The sequence below is a fragment of the Macrotis lagotis genome, chromosome 2 (genome assembly GCF_037893015.1).
Source record: "Macrotis lagotis isolate mMagLag1 chromosome 2, bilby.v1.9.chrom.fasta, whole genome shotgun sequence".
Lineage (NCBI taxonomy): Eukaryota > Metazoa > Chordata > Mammalia > Peramelemorphia > Peramelidae > Macrotis > Macrotis lagotis.
In genome coordinates this window covers 336829015-336844842 of record NC_133659.1, presented here as the reverse complement: position 1 = coordinate 336844842, position 15828 = coordinate 336829015, and the positions used below count along the sequence as shown (strand labels likewise).

At 49.6% G+C, this 15828-nt stretch overlaps 1 protein-coding gene across 1 annotated transcript; it reads left to right on the top strand.

The window, feature by feature from the left end:
- The first annotated feature begins 3725 nt into the window (after nt 1–3725).
- ADM2 (adrenomedullin 2) lies at nt 3726–6991 on the top strand. The gene is made up of 2 exons (XM_074227170.1): nt 3726–3869; nt 5618–6991. The coding sequence occupies exons 1-2, from the start codon at nt 3760–3762 to the stop codon at nt 5973–5975; spliced, it is 468 nt and encodes a 155-aa protein (XP_074083271.1). The 5' UTR covers nt 3726–3759; the 3' UTR covers nt 5976–6991.
- Nucleotides 6992–15828: the final 8837 nt, after the last annotated feature.

The window sequence follows — 15828 nt, the reverse complement described above, 5'->3', positions numbered from 1 at the left end:
GCAGGTACCTCACTCAACCCCACTGCCTTGTACAAATCAAAATAAATAAACAAAATAACTTTAGATAGGATAATAGACTTGGGAGTCTATCTGCCAAGACATATAGGAATTTTATTTAAAAAATTTTAAAATTTTTATTTATTCGGTTAACATTTCCCATACATTTTTTAGCATTCAGTTTTGAAAATGTTGAGTTTCAGTTTCTCAATTTCTCTTCCTCCCCTCCTTTGGAGACAAGCAACTTGATTTCGATCCTACACGTGAAGACATATAAGCTATATTTCCACAGTAAGCATGTTGGATGCTATTATTCAGGCATTCAGGAATAGTAGAGTAACATAGCAATTAGTAACTAGTTAGAATGTAGCAGGATATAGTAACTGGTACATATTTAGTAACATCACCTATAGTATATAGGAGACTGGTTACAATATGGCCAGTATAATACACTGGATATCAGGTAAGACCCTGTGCATCTTCTGGAGAACCTGCTCTGAAGTAGCCCCCAGGATACCGGTGAGAGCCTGCCCCCATCTTAGGCTGGCAAGGGACTGCCCATTCTCCTTCCTCCCATTGTTCAGGACTGGCAGCTGTCTTGTCCCATAGCCATTTTTTTTTTCCTTGTGGGGAGCTCCTCCAATGCAAGGCCATTATCAGGTCCATCTTTGTCTTCTTGGTACCCCTAACCGGTCTTACATCTGGATCAGGGGCTCATGTTGTAGGAAACAATGGCTGGCTGGCTGGGATTGATCCCAAACTGCCTACTGGCTATCAGAATGCTGGGCAGCATCAGATAGGATTTGGGTGACAGAAGTGACAAGAAGACTTTGTGGGAGGGAGCAGGAGCTATCATTATACTGACTTTACAGATGAGGAGACTGAGGATGAGAGACATGAAGTGATTTGCCAGAGGTCATACCTGACCTTAGACCTTACTACCTGGGCAAGTAACTGTATGCCTTAGCTTCCATATCTGTAAAGTGAGTATAGTAATCACAACTTCCTCATAAACAAAAGTGCTAAACAAATTTGAGTTACTGAAGTTAGCAAAGCAGTTCAACAAACTTTCTCAAATTTGCTTCCTCTTCCTCCTCCTTCTCCTTCTCTTCTTCCTTTCTCACTGTCTCTCATTTCTGAGAAGACCTCTGGAAGTGTCCTAGCTCTCTTGGAATTCTCCAAAAAAAGAACTCAGATTTCTAGAGTTTATTTGTAGCTTCCTAAAGGAGGGGCTACAATCTCCCCCTTCAGATTTGGGGGATCCTTGAGGGAAAGTCTCTGGTATCCCTCAGATCAGGGGTTCCTCTCAATTATTTTTTCTCCTTATGGGGACTTCCCCAAGGTCATGTTTCCTCCCTCAAATAGGGGCTGCCTCCTCCCCAGACCAGGGCTCTCCCCCCCATCAGTGGGATCCCCACTTAGAGCCAAGGCTTCCCTTGAGCCAGTTCCTCTGCTGATGGGACTCTCAAGGCTGCTCTTCCCTGGCCCAAGGCTAAGAGAGCTCCATCTTTCCATGCTCTGCCCTCTCCTCTCTTTGGATGTTCTCAGGATGGAAGGTATGGGTCTACATCAGTGCTAACTATAAGACAGAATGTCTATGGAACCAACAGTTTAAGACAGACAGAAGACTTTCAGACTGGCTGAGGACTTTCAGAGCCAAAGAACATCCTTTTGCACTGGAGGGAAGTGGAAATACGGCAGGCCCCTGAGGCCATGGGTGACCTAACCTTACCTACACCTCTCCAGCCTAGAACTACACCTCAGGCTCAGCCTCTCCTCCCCCTTCCCCTGTGGCTTTGGGAGCAGGGCTGGGCGTGTGGAGGCAGAGTGGGGCACTGCCCAGCTGGGAGCCTCCTCTTCGTGTCTCAGGGCACGTTTCTCAGGCAGCAGGAGTGAAGGAGGGAGGAAGAGGGAGAGGGAGGGAAGGATGGAAGGTTAGGTGTGCCTTGGCCCTCCTAGGGTGACCACAGTGGGAAGCCCTGACCACAGCAGGGACACTAGGCAGTGTACTCATTCTGGGACACTGATACCCTAAGTCAAGCTTCAAGCTGAATCTCTTCCTGACCACCTGAGAGGCTCAGAGCATGTCCACTATGTCAGTGACCAGAGCCTAGCCCCTTATCGCCTTGAAGCCCCAGTGCCCAACTCCTACCTAACCAAAATTCCACCCCCCAACTCCAACCACTGGCCCCTTAGATCTAATCACCGCAGCCCTGACTTCCTGAAACCCCAGACCAGACTCAAGCTCTCTCCCATCTCTGATTCACCAGCTTCACAATCTCCTCCCGACTCCCCCCAATTTTTAAACCTCAGCCCCGCCTCCAGCAGTCCTGGAACTGGATATACCCCTGACTGTAGGACTTCTAGTCAAGGCAGCTATGGGCCCTTAATAGAGGCCCAAGCCAGGGAGAGTCTGACCCAGCCAAGAGACCTTCCAGTCATGCCTGTGGCTCCACAACCCCCCCCTCACCAATTACCCCAAAGCAGGAGACTGGCCAATCTCCAGGGGCTTCCCAGCAAGCAAAGGGATTCCTGGTGCTCAGTGGGGAACTTTGGGCTGTGGCCTCCTGCATGGGTTTCTGCCCTCCCAAACAGTGATTTAGCTGAACCCTTGCTCTGAACCCCCACCGGGAACTGCAGATCCCCAGCGACCCAGAAACAGTCTGGACAAGTCCCGGGCACCCCCCCCCCCCCTTACCACCTATGTCAAATACAAGAAGAGCCGGGCTCTGGACAGGTTGAGGAAGCTGCGATTTTTCCCTAGTGAAGTCCCTGTGGACTGGCACAGCCGGGGCAGCCGTCCGTCCTGGAGGGGCCTAAAGCACCTCAAGTCCTGAGTGAAGCAGTGCTTGGGGAGACAAGGAAGGGGGGACATGGACAATGACAGGCTTTCCAGCGTAAAGTTCCCTTTTGAGATCATAATAGGGAAACTGAGGCAAAGAGGGGCGACATGCCGTATCCCAGGTGGCTCCAGTAAGGCAGGCGTTCCGATTTGAACTCCGATCTTGTAACTAGAAGTCGTAGCTTCTTGCCCTGCCTCACACTACGAGAAAGAGCTGGTGAGTTCGGGACTCCCTAGAACCAGCCAGTGCTCCCGATGGCCCTTCCTGTGGCCAGGACCCAGGAGTTCCCCGGCTCTCTGGCCTGGGGCTACCCCCCCCCTCCCCGGGCCCCTCGCTCGGGCCGGGGAGGCCGCTCAGGCCCCTGGCCCCTGGGACCCGGAGCGCTGTGGGGGCGGGGAGGGCCAGGGGGTGGAGAGCCGGCCAGCCCCGCCCCGGCCCGAAGGGGAATATTTAACCTGAGGAGGCGCAGCGCCCGGCCCGGCTCCCGCAGACCCCGCCAGGACGGCCCGGACCGCGGACAGCTCCAGCCAGCCTGGGTCGGACGGTGGAGAGCCGCTGCCCCGACGGCCCCCTGAAGCCCCTGAAGCCCACTGTCCCCCTGCTCCAGGCCGGCGGCACAGCCGGGCCCCCGGCACACGGGAGGAGCACAACCCCCGGCTACAGGTGGGGGGGGCCCGGCAAGCCCGACCGGCCCGGGGGAGGGGGGAGGACCCCCAGGGCGGAGGGAAGTGGGGCGTCCGTGGGAGCAAACGCGGGTCGGGAAGGGGGGGGGCAGCCACCCCGGGGCCTCCAGGGTGGAGGAAGGGACCGGGGGCCCCGAGGGACCCCCCAGGGGCTCATCGGCAGCCTTTCCTCATTCCTTCAGCCCTCGATCCGGAGCGCAGCCCCCCGCCCAGCCCCCCGCCCAGCGCAGCCCGCCATGGGGTGGCTCCTGCCCGTCACCCTCGGTTGCATCAGCCTCCTGAGCCTCCTGCTCCCCAGCGCGCTGTCCCGGCGCCTGGGGCCTCACCCGCTGCTGGCCCGGCCCAGGTGAGTGCGACGTGGCCCCCCCCCCCCCCGGGCCCAGGGTCCGCCCCCCTTGCCCAGATCTCACAACAGCCCCCCCCCCGCCCCCCGCCCCCCGTCTCCACAACCCTTCCTTCAGAGTCGCAGGCCACTCCAGGGGGCCAGAACCTTGAACTTAATCCAAAGCCCCTCCACTCACTCAGAGCCAGTGGACCCAGAGGCTCCCCCACCCAGCAAGAGCTTTGGGGACTGGGCTGGGGCTGGGGCTGGCCTCAGGCAGGGAACGGGGCTCTCCCGCTCTCTCTCTCCAGCTCTCTCTCTCCCTCTCTCTCTCTCTCTCTCTCTCTCTCTCTCTCTCTCCCCCCCTCCCCTCAGCCCACACAGGGTTAATGATGGCTGCTCAGTCCACCAGGGGGCGCCATTGGCTGGTCTCCCACAAAGGCCTGGGCCCAGCCCAGGTGGGAGAAAGAGGTGCGGGTTAGGGCTGGGAGGCAGCCTTGGATCATCAGCATCACCAGGAGGGAACCTGAGGGAATCCCAGTATTAAGTGGAATCTTCATACAGTTCATCACATTTGAACCTCATTTTATAGAGGGGAAAACTGAGGCCACTGAGGTGAAGTGACTTGCCCAGGGTCACTTAATTAGTGTATGAGTTAGGATTCGAACTCAGGGTTTCCTGACTGGAGGTCCAGTGCTCCACCCACTGTCCTGCCCAGCTGCCTCTAGGCACCTCGATCTAAAAGGGACCTCCGATGCCATCTCCAAAAACCTCATTTGACAAATGTGAGACCAAGAGAGGTGAACTGACCTGCCCCAACTCATACAGGCATCAGAGACAGGATTTAAATCCACATCCCCTGACTTGTTCCAGATCCATAGAAGTGCCCTTTCTATGTGGTTCCCTATGGTAGGGAGACCCTCCCCTGCCCAAAGTGCTGCCAACTAATCCAGGGTCAGCCTTGAGTCTGGAGATCTGGGGATCTATGGGATCTCCCCAGCCCCCATTCACCCTGGGACAAAGGGGCTAAGTCCACCCGGCCCCCTGCTATCTGAATGAAGGGTGAGGTAGGGGCAGGAGAGCTGCTGCCTAAGATCTACAAAGCAGGGCTCTAAGGGACAACCCTAAGAATTAGTGTCTGTTTGACAGGGGAGGAAACTGAGGCCCAGAGAGGGGGCAGCAAGGGATCAGAACTGGAGCTTGCTCCAAGGTCCTCTCTTCCCTCTGGACCAGTGCTGCCTCTACTATATAGGGGTCACTAAGGGGGGGCAGTCTGCAGAGAGGTCATAGACCCAGAGACCAGAAAGGGGGGAGATCCGCTGAGAGGGGGCAAGCTTGGAACTGAGGGAGGGTATCATGGGCCCTGAGCCCAGGGAAGGGGGTAGTAAAACTTGCCCAGTCCGGGAGTCACAGACTGAAAGCGTGTGGGGAGGCTGCCGACGCAGGTGGGTGAGAGGAAGGCCGAAGCTAGGTTTGGCTGCTGCCCCTGCTCGGGTGGCAGCTGCCCAACACCCAGGACTGGGTGGGGTCATTGCTGTCGGTCACATTCCAGAGAGCAGTGACCCATAGAGGCCTGGGAGTTGCCCTTTGCCCAGGCTAGATGAGGGTTAATGGACCATGTGACCCTGATGACTGGTGCCCAGGATGGGCTCCTGGGGGCTGACAGGGTCCCCAGTGCAAGAGGGCATCTCCAGCAGGGAGCCACCCTCATGTCTGGCAGTGTGAGGGGGCTTGGGGGACTCAGTCACCATTCCCTGTCCTTTCCTCTGCAGGGAGCCCCCAGACCGGCTGTCCTCCAGAGACCTCGAACCCCAAGCTGTGATGAATGTGGGTCCAGTGGCTCTTGTGGGCCAGCCAGGGTCCCATCTGGAAACCCTTGCCGCGCACCATCCTGGAAAGCTACACCATCGTCACCATGGCCATAGAAGGCTCCAGGGCCGAAGGGGCAGGAGCAGGGGCCGGGGCCGCAGGCACACCCGACGTCACCACGCCCAGCTTCTGAGAATGGGCTGTGTCCTAAGTACCTGCCAGGTGCAGAATCTTAGCCATCGTCTGAGGCAGCTCATGGGGCAGTCAGGGAGGCAGGACTCAGCCCCCATGAACCCCAAGAGTCCCCACAGTTATGGCTGAGCAGCCAACCTGCCCCTACGACCCCCCCAAAGCCTCCCCATGTCTGGGTCTTACTTCTAACCGTGTGACCCTGGACAAGTCACTTTCCTCTCAGAGGAAAGTGCATCAAATGGGCATGCTCCTTAATACTGAGACAATTCACCTCACTGGGGTGTTGGGAAGAAGTGCTTTGGAAACCTTAAAACCCAAGAGAAATAGGCTGCTTTTGTTATCGTTATTTGTTGGTAGCATTGTCTGGATCCCACAGAGATAGGAGCCCACACCATGCCCCAGCCTGTACTAGACCAAGGTCTCCTCTCACACATCGCCCTCTGCCAGGAGGTCTTAAAGCTCTTTGAGTTCAGCCATGGGGAGATTGAAGTTTAGTCTCTATTAGCCTTGGAGAGACACTCAGGGTCCTCTAATGGGATCCCAGGGGATCCCTACCCTGGAGGAAGAAGACCTCACTCTGGGGAGACACCACTGACTCCCAAGGAGACTCCCAGGTTCCTTTGCCCTTGAAAATATGCCCGCTCCCTTATGCCTGCAGGAATAACCCAAGGGGAGATATTGAGACGTTGTCATCCCCCCTAACATCGGGGAGATATTCAGAACTCTTCTGGGAGGTATAGGCCAAGGGCCTTCTAAGCTTGGAAGAAATATCCAGGCCCCCCCTAACTCTAGGGAAGATGCCCAGCCCCTCATCAAACACCCAAGTCCCTTTAGTCCTGAGGGGGATACGCAGGGTTCCCTTGAACCCAGGATGCTGCCGGGGGATACCTAGGGCCCCCACCCAGGCCCAGGCCCCTGTGATTCCAAGGAAATGGCCAGGTACTACCTTACCTCCCTGGTGGTGAGGAGGAGATGCCTAGAGATCTCTGAGCCTTAAAGTTCTCACCCAAAGACTCCTGGGTCCAGAGGGTCCCTCCTACCATGCTGGGGATGTGGGAGGGAGGATGGGCCTCCCGGGGGCTACTGGGGAGGGATAAATTATTCTTTGTGGTTGTAACCAGCTCAACTAAAGCTAGCTTTCTGCATTCATGCCTGTGCCAGTGGTTTGCCTCAGGGGAGAGGGGACTCTGCTACCTCTCAGCGGAGCGGGGGAGCAAATAAGGCAGAGGCCCCCTCCTGGAGTTCTCCCCCCCCCCACTCCCGCACCCATAGGTGCCCTGACCCTCCCCTAGCGCACACATACAGAGACACACAGAGTTGGCCACTGGTTTGGACTCAGGGCAGGAGGACTCAATTGGGAACAAATCATAACCTTAAAGGGAACATTGCTGCCTCCCAGAGGCCAGAATAGAAATAGTAGGAGCCCCAGGGCCCAGCCCTGGCCTCAGCCCTGGCCCCTGGCCCACTAGAGCCCAAGCAGGGGGACAGGCTCCCAACCTCTCCTGGGGGGTGCGTGAAGGAGTTGGAGGCTATCCCCAGTTCCAGGGCTCTTGGGGTGGGGATTGGGGTGCTGACCCAGAATCCAAGGTGTCTATTCTCCTTCCCCCCAGATCCCCGGACTGTGCTAGAGGACATAACCCAAGTGAGCTGCAGTGTGCCATGGGGCACTGAAAGAGATCAGTTTGGAGACGGGGAAGCTAGCGGGTTTTGTCTGGGCTTGGGGGTCAGGACTTGGCCAAGGCCCTGGGTCTGCTCCCTCTGCTGCACCAGCGGCTGGAGTAGGAGCTGTCCCGAGGTTCAGATGAGGAAATTGGGCCTAGACGAGAACATAGTAAGAGCAGTCTCATTTGTGGGCAGAAACTGAGGATGGGGAAGGGGGAGGCAGCCATTGAGAGAAGCAGACCCTGAACCTGGTACCTCCAAGTCGTCAGGTCCATGTGCCTGCCCCAACAGGCACATGCAGACTTTTCCAGGGATCTCGGGGCACCGCCTTAGTCTATGAAGAAGGTCCCAAAGCATGCGCTCATGGCATGGCATGGTGATGGGTAGGAACTTTGGGGGGCCGAATTCACAGGTACAAGACTAGAGTTGGAGGGTCATTGACCCTACAACTAGGACAGACCACTGAATCGTATTTTACAGAGGAGTAAACTGAGGCCTCAAGACTGAAATGACTCACAGGCTTCTCCGCTCTACCCCACCTGCTCTTTGGGTTATAGCCCTGACTGTGAAGTTAGGAGGTGCCTTGAGCTTGGAAGGGCATCACCTTTCCCCATCTACTCTCACTGACAAACCCCAAAGGGCCCTGGGAGTTGGGTCTGAAGGGCATCAATTAGCAGGATGTGATGTCTGTTATCTTCTAAGCCCAGGCCCCTACTTCCCTCTCTTTCTTCATTTTAATATCAGTCTGAGTTAGCTTCCAGCTGCCCTAGGCCACTGGTGACTGATAATAGGCCTGTCATCCCCTGATGCCCTCCTCTTGCCTCCTCCAACTTAGGAAGCTGGTTTGGGGAACATAAACAGGAACAGTCTACATGCTTCCATTTTCAATTTCATGAGCATTCTCTTGAAGTCTTCCCTGGATTTCAGAGTTGAAAAGGACCTTGAGTCTGAGTGGGGAAAAAAAAAAGTTCTGTGTGCGCTATACTGGACAAATGGTCGCCCAGGGGGGAGGATTCATTTTGACTCAGGGTGGCCCAACTAAACTATGATTCTGAAGATTTTCCCAAGAGACAACCTCATTCTGCCTACCTGGACACTTGCTTCTTCACCATTTGATACAGCCCTTGAGTCCTCTCTTCTCCCAGATGAACAGTCCCCATTTCCTGTAATTGGTCCTCACTTTCCATAAACAGAGGCCCTTTTCCATCAACGTTCCCTCTTCTGAATGAAACTGTGGGACTCAGAATTCAACTGATTTAATCATTGTTGGCCATAGGTGGCCTGCCATGATTGTCTCTTCTTTTCTCCTCTACACTATCCATCTGGTGATCTCATCAGCTCCCATCATTTCAACCATCATCAACATGCAAAGGATTCTCAGATTTATTTGGCCAGCCCTAACTTCCTTATGAATGCTCCCTGGACATTTCCACTAGAATGCCCACAACCCAAGCTCTTTATCCTTCCCCCCACATACACACACACACTCTTCCTTCTTCCTAGCTTCCCTATTATTATGGAAGGTACCACAATCCTCCCAAATCACCAAGGCTCCAAACCTATGTGTCATCCCCAATTCCCTTCTTTCTCACCCTGCCCCCACATCCAAATCAGTTGCCAAGTCCTATCTTCTCAATGTCACTGGTACAGGCCTCCTTCACTTCTCTGACATTGCCAGTCCTCTAGTACAGACCTCATCCCCTCAGGCCTGCAATGTTGTGATAATCTGCTGCTTGGGCTCTCTGCCTCATCTCCCCACTCCAGTCTTAGCTGTCAGGAACTCCCTGTTATGCAGGATCAAGTATAAAATTGACTGCTTGACTTTCAAAGACTCTTGCTACCTCTCCACATTTCTTTCATTTGCCGTTTCTTTCTCACCCTTGCCAGGGCAACTTGACTCTTGAGTCACTTCGCCCTGACTGCCTCACATCCGGGCCATCTCCAGTTGTCCTGATCCATATCTGGCCCCTGGACTCAGATGGCTCTGGAGGAGAAAGTGAGGCTGGTCACGCTAATGATTATTCCCAATTTATCCTGTCTCTCTAACTTATTGGTACATAAGGCTTTTGCACATTGTCTCTTCCATTAGACTGAGTTCCTTGGAAACAAGGACTATCTTTTACCTTTCTTTGTATTCCCCAGGACATAACCTTCTTGTAGATTGACTGACTTGGGTCTGGCCAAGGCAAAAAACAGATGGATGTTCACATCCTTATCCCCAGAAACTCTGCCTTCCTGAGTACAACACGGTGGCCATATCCCAGTGCTGAATCCTATGGAATTTAGAGGTCCTTAAAAATTCAACACGATTTTCAGATGAGTTGCTTTCTAGCCTACAGTCCTCCTGTCTTGTGAATGGACTGTTTTAAGTTCAAGTATAAGACCTTACGGTCAACCCCAGTGAATGCTCTCCAATGTTATTCAGCCCAGTATTCTGACTGCTTGCGATCTTTTCAACTCCTGATTATCACCCAGTGTGTTAGCTAAGTCCTAGTTTTGTGGCATCTACAAATTTGACCCACAAACTGTCTAACTGAACTTCCTCCAAGTCATTCTCCTTTAAGGTAACACTGAATCAGTTAATACTTGTTTTGGAGTAGAGCCAATACACCATTTCAAAATTTCCCAAAGCAGAGAATCACACAGCCCACATCCCTCCATTTTATACAAGACTAGCCTGAAAAAAAAATATTAGTTTTAGTGAAAAATCTAAGAAAACTACATTTCTAGCATTACCCTGACTGACCAGATTAGTAACCCTGTCAACAAAGGAAAAGAGGTTAGGCTGGCACAGCCTCTCTTTGATGGAACCATAATACCTTTTGGAATGTTAACAACCATTCCTCTAATAATAAACTCTAGAAGATTGCCAGGAATTGAGGTCAAACTCGCTAACATATTTGCCAAATCTGTTGCCTTTGCTTGTTTTGAAATGGGTACATTTCATTCCTTCTCCAGACCTGTGATACCTCTTCCATTTCCCAGTCTTTCAAAGGTCACTGACAGTGATCCAGCAATCAGGACCTGGTGACTTAACATGTTAAGGGAAGCAGGTGCTCTCTTACTATCTTCTTCCTTATCTTGAGTCTCAACACCCTAATAATCATTTTTTGTTCTGTCCTTTCCAGTCCAAAGATCATTTTCCTTGGAAAAGAAAACAGGAGCAATATGGGAAGTAAGCAGCCTGTCCCTTCATGGCCAAGGTGGGGGATGGATTAGGGGGTGCTTAACAGGGCAGAAAGCCCTCTTTCAGATGCAGCTGGTGTGCTGGCTGCTTTTCACTGACTGCTATTTTTCTTCTTCTTCTTCTTCTTTTTTTGGGGGGGGGTGTAAGGCAATGGGGTTAAGTGACTTGCCCAAGGCCACACAGCTAGGTAATTAGTAAGTATCTGAGGCCGGTTTTGAACTCAGAGACTCCTGACTCCAGGGCCGGTGCTCTATCCACTGCGCCATCTAGCCACCCCTGTTTTTCCTTCTTTTTTAAAGTCTTTGTTACAAGAAAGGGTGAGAAGAAAATATTTGAAAACAAATCTGTGGGAAAAAACGAAAACCAATAGGTATCAATAAAATCATGTGAAGAGTTGTGCAACTTTGTCTTTTGCTCCATAAATGCTATCCGAATCCCTTGGAGTCTCCTGTGAAGCAAACATCCTTTTAAAAATTCTCTTCTTTTCCCCAAGTTCGACTGATAGATTAGATGGATGGATGGACAGGTAGATAGATAAAGGGACAGATAACCGGGTGCATGAGTATTGGTTGATCAGTAAAATGACAATAGGTTTTAGATGGATAGGTGGGTAAAGGATGATGGGGACTGTCAGGAAGTTAGCTGGATGAATCTATAGGCAGAGCATTTTTCAAGCCCAGACTCTGTTCTTGATCAGCACAGGCATGGTGTCAAGTTCTGGGGTTGCCAGTTCAAGGAAAATCAGTCTCTTCCTCTCTGCGAACTTACAGTTTAATGGACAAGATCACACATAAAGGACCCTGGAATTCATGGAATGGGAAAGGTGTTCTCAAAGGGGCGAGTTTGGGGCGTGACTCAAGCTCAAAGTGAAATGGGTGAGTCTAGGGGGTGATCTGGGTTAGGGTGTCACCACTGAATACAGTCGTATCTGGGGAGGTGTGGTGCCAGTGGTGGCAGACAAAACATCTGGACCTGGTGGCCTGGGGCTGGAACAACAAACTACACTTTTCCTTTCAATGCAATAATTCTTCCCCCTTCCCCCTTCCATCTCAGGAGAGAAAGCATTGAGTGGGGCCAAAGTGAATTGGACAGTGATTTGGTGATGATGATTTACCACCCAAAGCCTTACATGAATGGATGGACCTTCAGCCCAGAACTAGTTAAATGGGTTGTAGACAAAAGGCATTCTAAAATGGAGTTGAATTCCTCTCTTCTAAGCCCTTCTTCTAAGCATGGAAGGAAATTAATGGTGATCCTGTTGTCAAGAGATCCTTGGAATCTTTGGGCTTCTCCTCTTCTTTTGCTAGTAGCATAAATCATGACCTGGCCCCTGACTTCTTTTCCTCCTTATCTCCCCACTTCTCACCTACAGGGGAGAACAGAAGAAAAATGGGGCTCGAAAACTATCAAACTCGAAGCCCAGAGCTGTTTAGTAATCATTAAACAAATATCACTTGGTGAGTAGCCTAAGCTCCAGAGATTAAAAATGGAAAGTATATGAATTAAAACCACAAATTAGGGCGAGGTTCCTAACCCAGCAGCCAAAATCTCCCACTTACCCACTTACCTGATGGTGGTGGGGGGTGTTAAGAGGAATGACAAGAGAATGCCTCAGGCAGGAGTGGGGGAGGCAATACTGAGTCTGATTTAAATGAGCTCATTGAACCCCATGCAGTTAAAACTCCTCTGGGGAATTAGGGATGGGGTCTGGGAGTAAAAACTGGGGAAGGCCTCCTTCTGCTAAGTCAGTCTGGTTTATAGACACTTTATTAAACTGGCCTATAAAGAAAAACAAAAACTAAGTTCTCACCCTCAAGGAGCGCCAGTTCTTTTTTTTTTAAAAATAAAATGAAATATTTAAAATATTATTTTTTCCAATAATATGTAAAGACAGTTTTCAACATTTTTTTAAGTTTTCTCCTCTGAGTCATCCCTTCCCACACCGTAAATCAGCAATTAATCTGATATAGGTTATACTTGCATAATCACATTCTACATATTTCCATATTAATCATGATGTGAAAAAAGAATCACAATAAATAGGGAAAACCAGAAAAAAGAAAAAAGCAAGAAACAAATTTTAAAAGTGAAAATAGTCTGCTTTGATCTGCATTCAGATACCATAGCTCTTTCTCTGAATGTGGATGGCATTTTCCATCCCAAATCTTTTAGAATGGCCTTGAATCCGGGCAGCTAGGTGGTCCAGTGGATAGAGCAGGGACCCTGGAGTCAGGAGGACCTGAGTTCAAATCTATCTCTTCACTCGGCATTAGCTCATGTAAGTCTTTCCAGGTTTTTCTGAAATCCACCAGCTCATCGCTTCTTATAGAACAATATATATCATAACTTGTATAAGCCAATTCCTCAAATGGCATCCCCTCAGTTTCCAATTCTTTGTCACCATAAGAGCTGCTCTAAATGTGGGTTCTTTTCTCTTTTTATGATCTCTTTGGCATACAGACCTAATAGTGGCATTAATGGATCAATTAATTGTCCTTTGGGCATTATTCCAAGTTACTCTCCAGAATGGTTGGATCAATTCACAACTCTATTAACAGTGGATTAGTGTCCCAGTTTTCTCACAGGCTGTCCAACATTGATCATTCTCCCTTTCTGTCATATTAGCTAATTTGATAAGTGTGTCATGGTTCCTCAGAGTTGTTTTAATTTGCATTTCTCTAATTAATAGCTCTTTAGAGCATCTGAATTGAAATTTTTTCTTAGTTTTTTCAATTGCAATTCCCAAACTATGCTATGATAGTTTTTCAACATTCCCCCTTGGAAATATATGAGCTACATATTTTTCTGCCACCCTCCATTCCTTCTCCCTGCCCCATGGTCATAAAAGAATCTGGTAAAAATTATATATGTACATTTGTGTTTAAAATATTGACATATTAGTCATTTTGTATGTGAAGAATCAGAACTAAGTGGAAAGAGAGAGAATTCTGAGATAGGAAGGAAAAATATAAGAGAAGATTTAAAATGTGAACACAATACACATGCAAATTCAGTGGTTTTTTCTCTGCATTGCCAAGAGCAGGTTAGAACATTTTTTTCATAGGACTATAGAAACCTTTCATTTCTTCATCTGAAAACTGCCTTTTCATATCCCTTGACCATTTCTAATAGGGATTGTATTCTTATAAGTTTGATTCAGTTTCCTATTATATTTATAAATGAGACCTCCCATCCCCTCTTCCTATCTTTCTACTCCCCTTCTAATCTTCCTTGCATTCGTTTACATTTTTAATTAAATGCAATCAAAATTCTCCGTTTTTCATTTCATCATGTCCTCTACCTCTTGTTTGGTCACAAATTTTTCTCCTCTCCTTAGATCTGACAGGCAAACAATTCTTTGCTCTTCTAATTGGCTTTTGCTATCAATATTTATGTCTCAATCCTGTACCCTTTCAACCTTATCTTGGTATAGGTATGAGATGTTGGTCTGAGTTCAAATATGGCCTTGACGCTTACTAGCTGGGTGACTCTGGGCAAGTGACTTTAATTTGTTTACCTTGGCTTTCTCATCTGCAAAATAAGCTGGAGAAGGAAATGTCAAACTACTCCAGTAGTTTTGCCAAGAAAATCCCCAATGGGGTCACAGAGAGTCAGATACAACTGAAATGACAGACCCACAGTAACAAAATAGGGAGAATAATAGTGATAAACACAGCATGCGCCTCCCAAGTGTGTTGGGAGGATCAGATGAGACATTTCTAAAGCACTCTGCAAAGCATTAGATCATCATTATCATCATGCTCTCAGGGCCAAGGTACTATGAGGAAAGATGGGGGAAGGAGGGATATTGTTCAGGAAGACCATTTTGTAGAAGGAGAATTTTGAGCAGGGTCTTAAAGGAAATCAAGAGATGTAGGTAAAGAGAAGGGCATTTCAGGCATGGGAGCCATCCAAGGAAATAGGAGATGGAGTCTAGTGGGAGAGGCCAGTATGGATGGACAGTAAAGTGAATGGAGGGGAGCAAAGTTGGAAAAGATTGGAAGGAGAAAGAATCTAGGTTGTAAAGGGTTTTTCAAAAATATCTGGTGGCTCTTATTTTTGGTCCTGGACATAACAGGGAGCCCCTGAAGTCTATTGTTCAGGGGAGTGTTATGGACAGACCTGTTCTTAGGAAAGATCAGGTTGTTAATGTGTTGGGAACCATTGTATATGGGAGTATTGTGAATGATCTTCACCTGGTGTCCTTGAACACCAGAATTTTATCTTGCAAGTACCGTGGGCCTGGGAGTGGATTAGAGACTGGAAAGGTATTTAGGCACTGATGTTTTGGTGAAAACCCAGCACTTGGAGATCTGGAAGGAGCACTTGTCTCCTTTGTAATCCTTGTCTCTCACCCCTCCAAGGCTCACCTGGGGAAGATGGAGAGAGTCCAGGAACTGGGGCTCTACATTAATGGCATGGAGGACGGACAGGATTGGTGAGAGACTAATCGAGTGAATGTCGCAGGGATCTAGACCTGATGTGATCAGGGCTTGCACCAGGGTGGTGGCAGTTTGAGGTCCTAGCTAAAGGACTTTTTATGGCTTTTTTAAAAGAGCTGAGACAAATATAAGTAGCAAAGAAAGCATGGCAGAGCCTATTCTTCCTTGAGGGAGAGAGAGCACCAAGGATGTTAGTGGATCTAGAAGTTGGAGGAAGTAAAGACTGAATCTAAGGAACGGCTTATAGGAGCAGGCTGGTGACTCACTAAAATGCATTGGGAGCCCTGCAGGCCCATCAATATACCCTGACTATACATTTTCTCTTCATGTGGGCACCTTGATGTACCCATCCTGCTCATGAATGTTCTCTTTGTCTATACATCTGCATGCATATTTCCTGCATGTAGTCATGTTTTTTTGTAGACGTTGTATGTATTTGGGAGAGACTACCCCACATTTAAGGGGAAATATTTTGCCCCCCCCCTTTTATTTTTGCTGTGCTATTTCATTAGAAGTCTTTCTGGACTTTGAACTAACTGCATTCTCTAACAGCAGGGGGACTTGTGAGCAGTGATTTTAGTGATGCGGAACCAAAGAGTACCTTGAACCTGGGATGGACATCCGGTGGGGGAATCCACCAGGGAGGGAGGAGGAGGGTTGTTCATTTTTGCTGTCCTCCACTCTCCTTGCC

Coding starts and splice junctions, on each gene's coding strand:
- ADM2 (XM_074227170.1), top strand. CDS start 3,760: ATGGGGTGGCTCCTGCCCGTCACCCTCGGTTGCATCAGCCTCCTGAGC. Junction 3,870..5,617: donor CCGCTGCTGGCCCGGCCCAG/GTGAGTGCGACG, acceptor TTTCCTCTGCAG/GGAGCCCCCAGACCGGCTGT.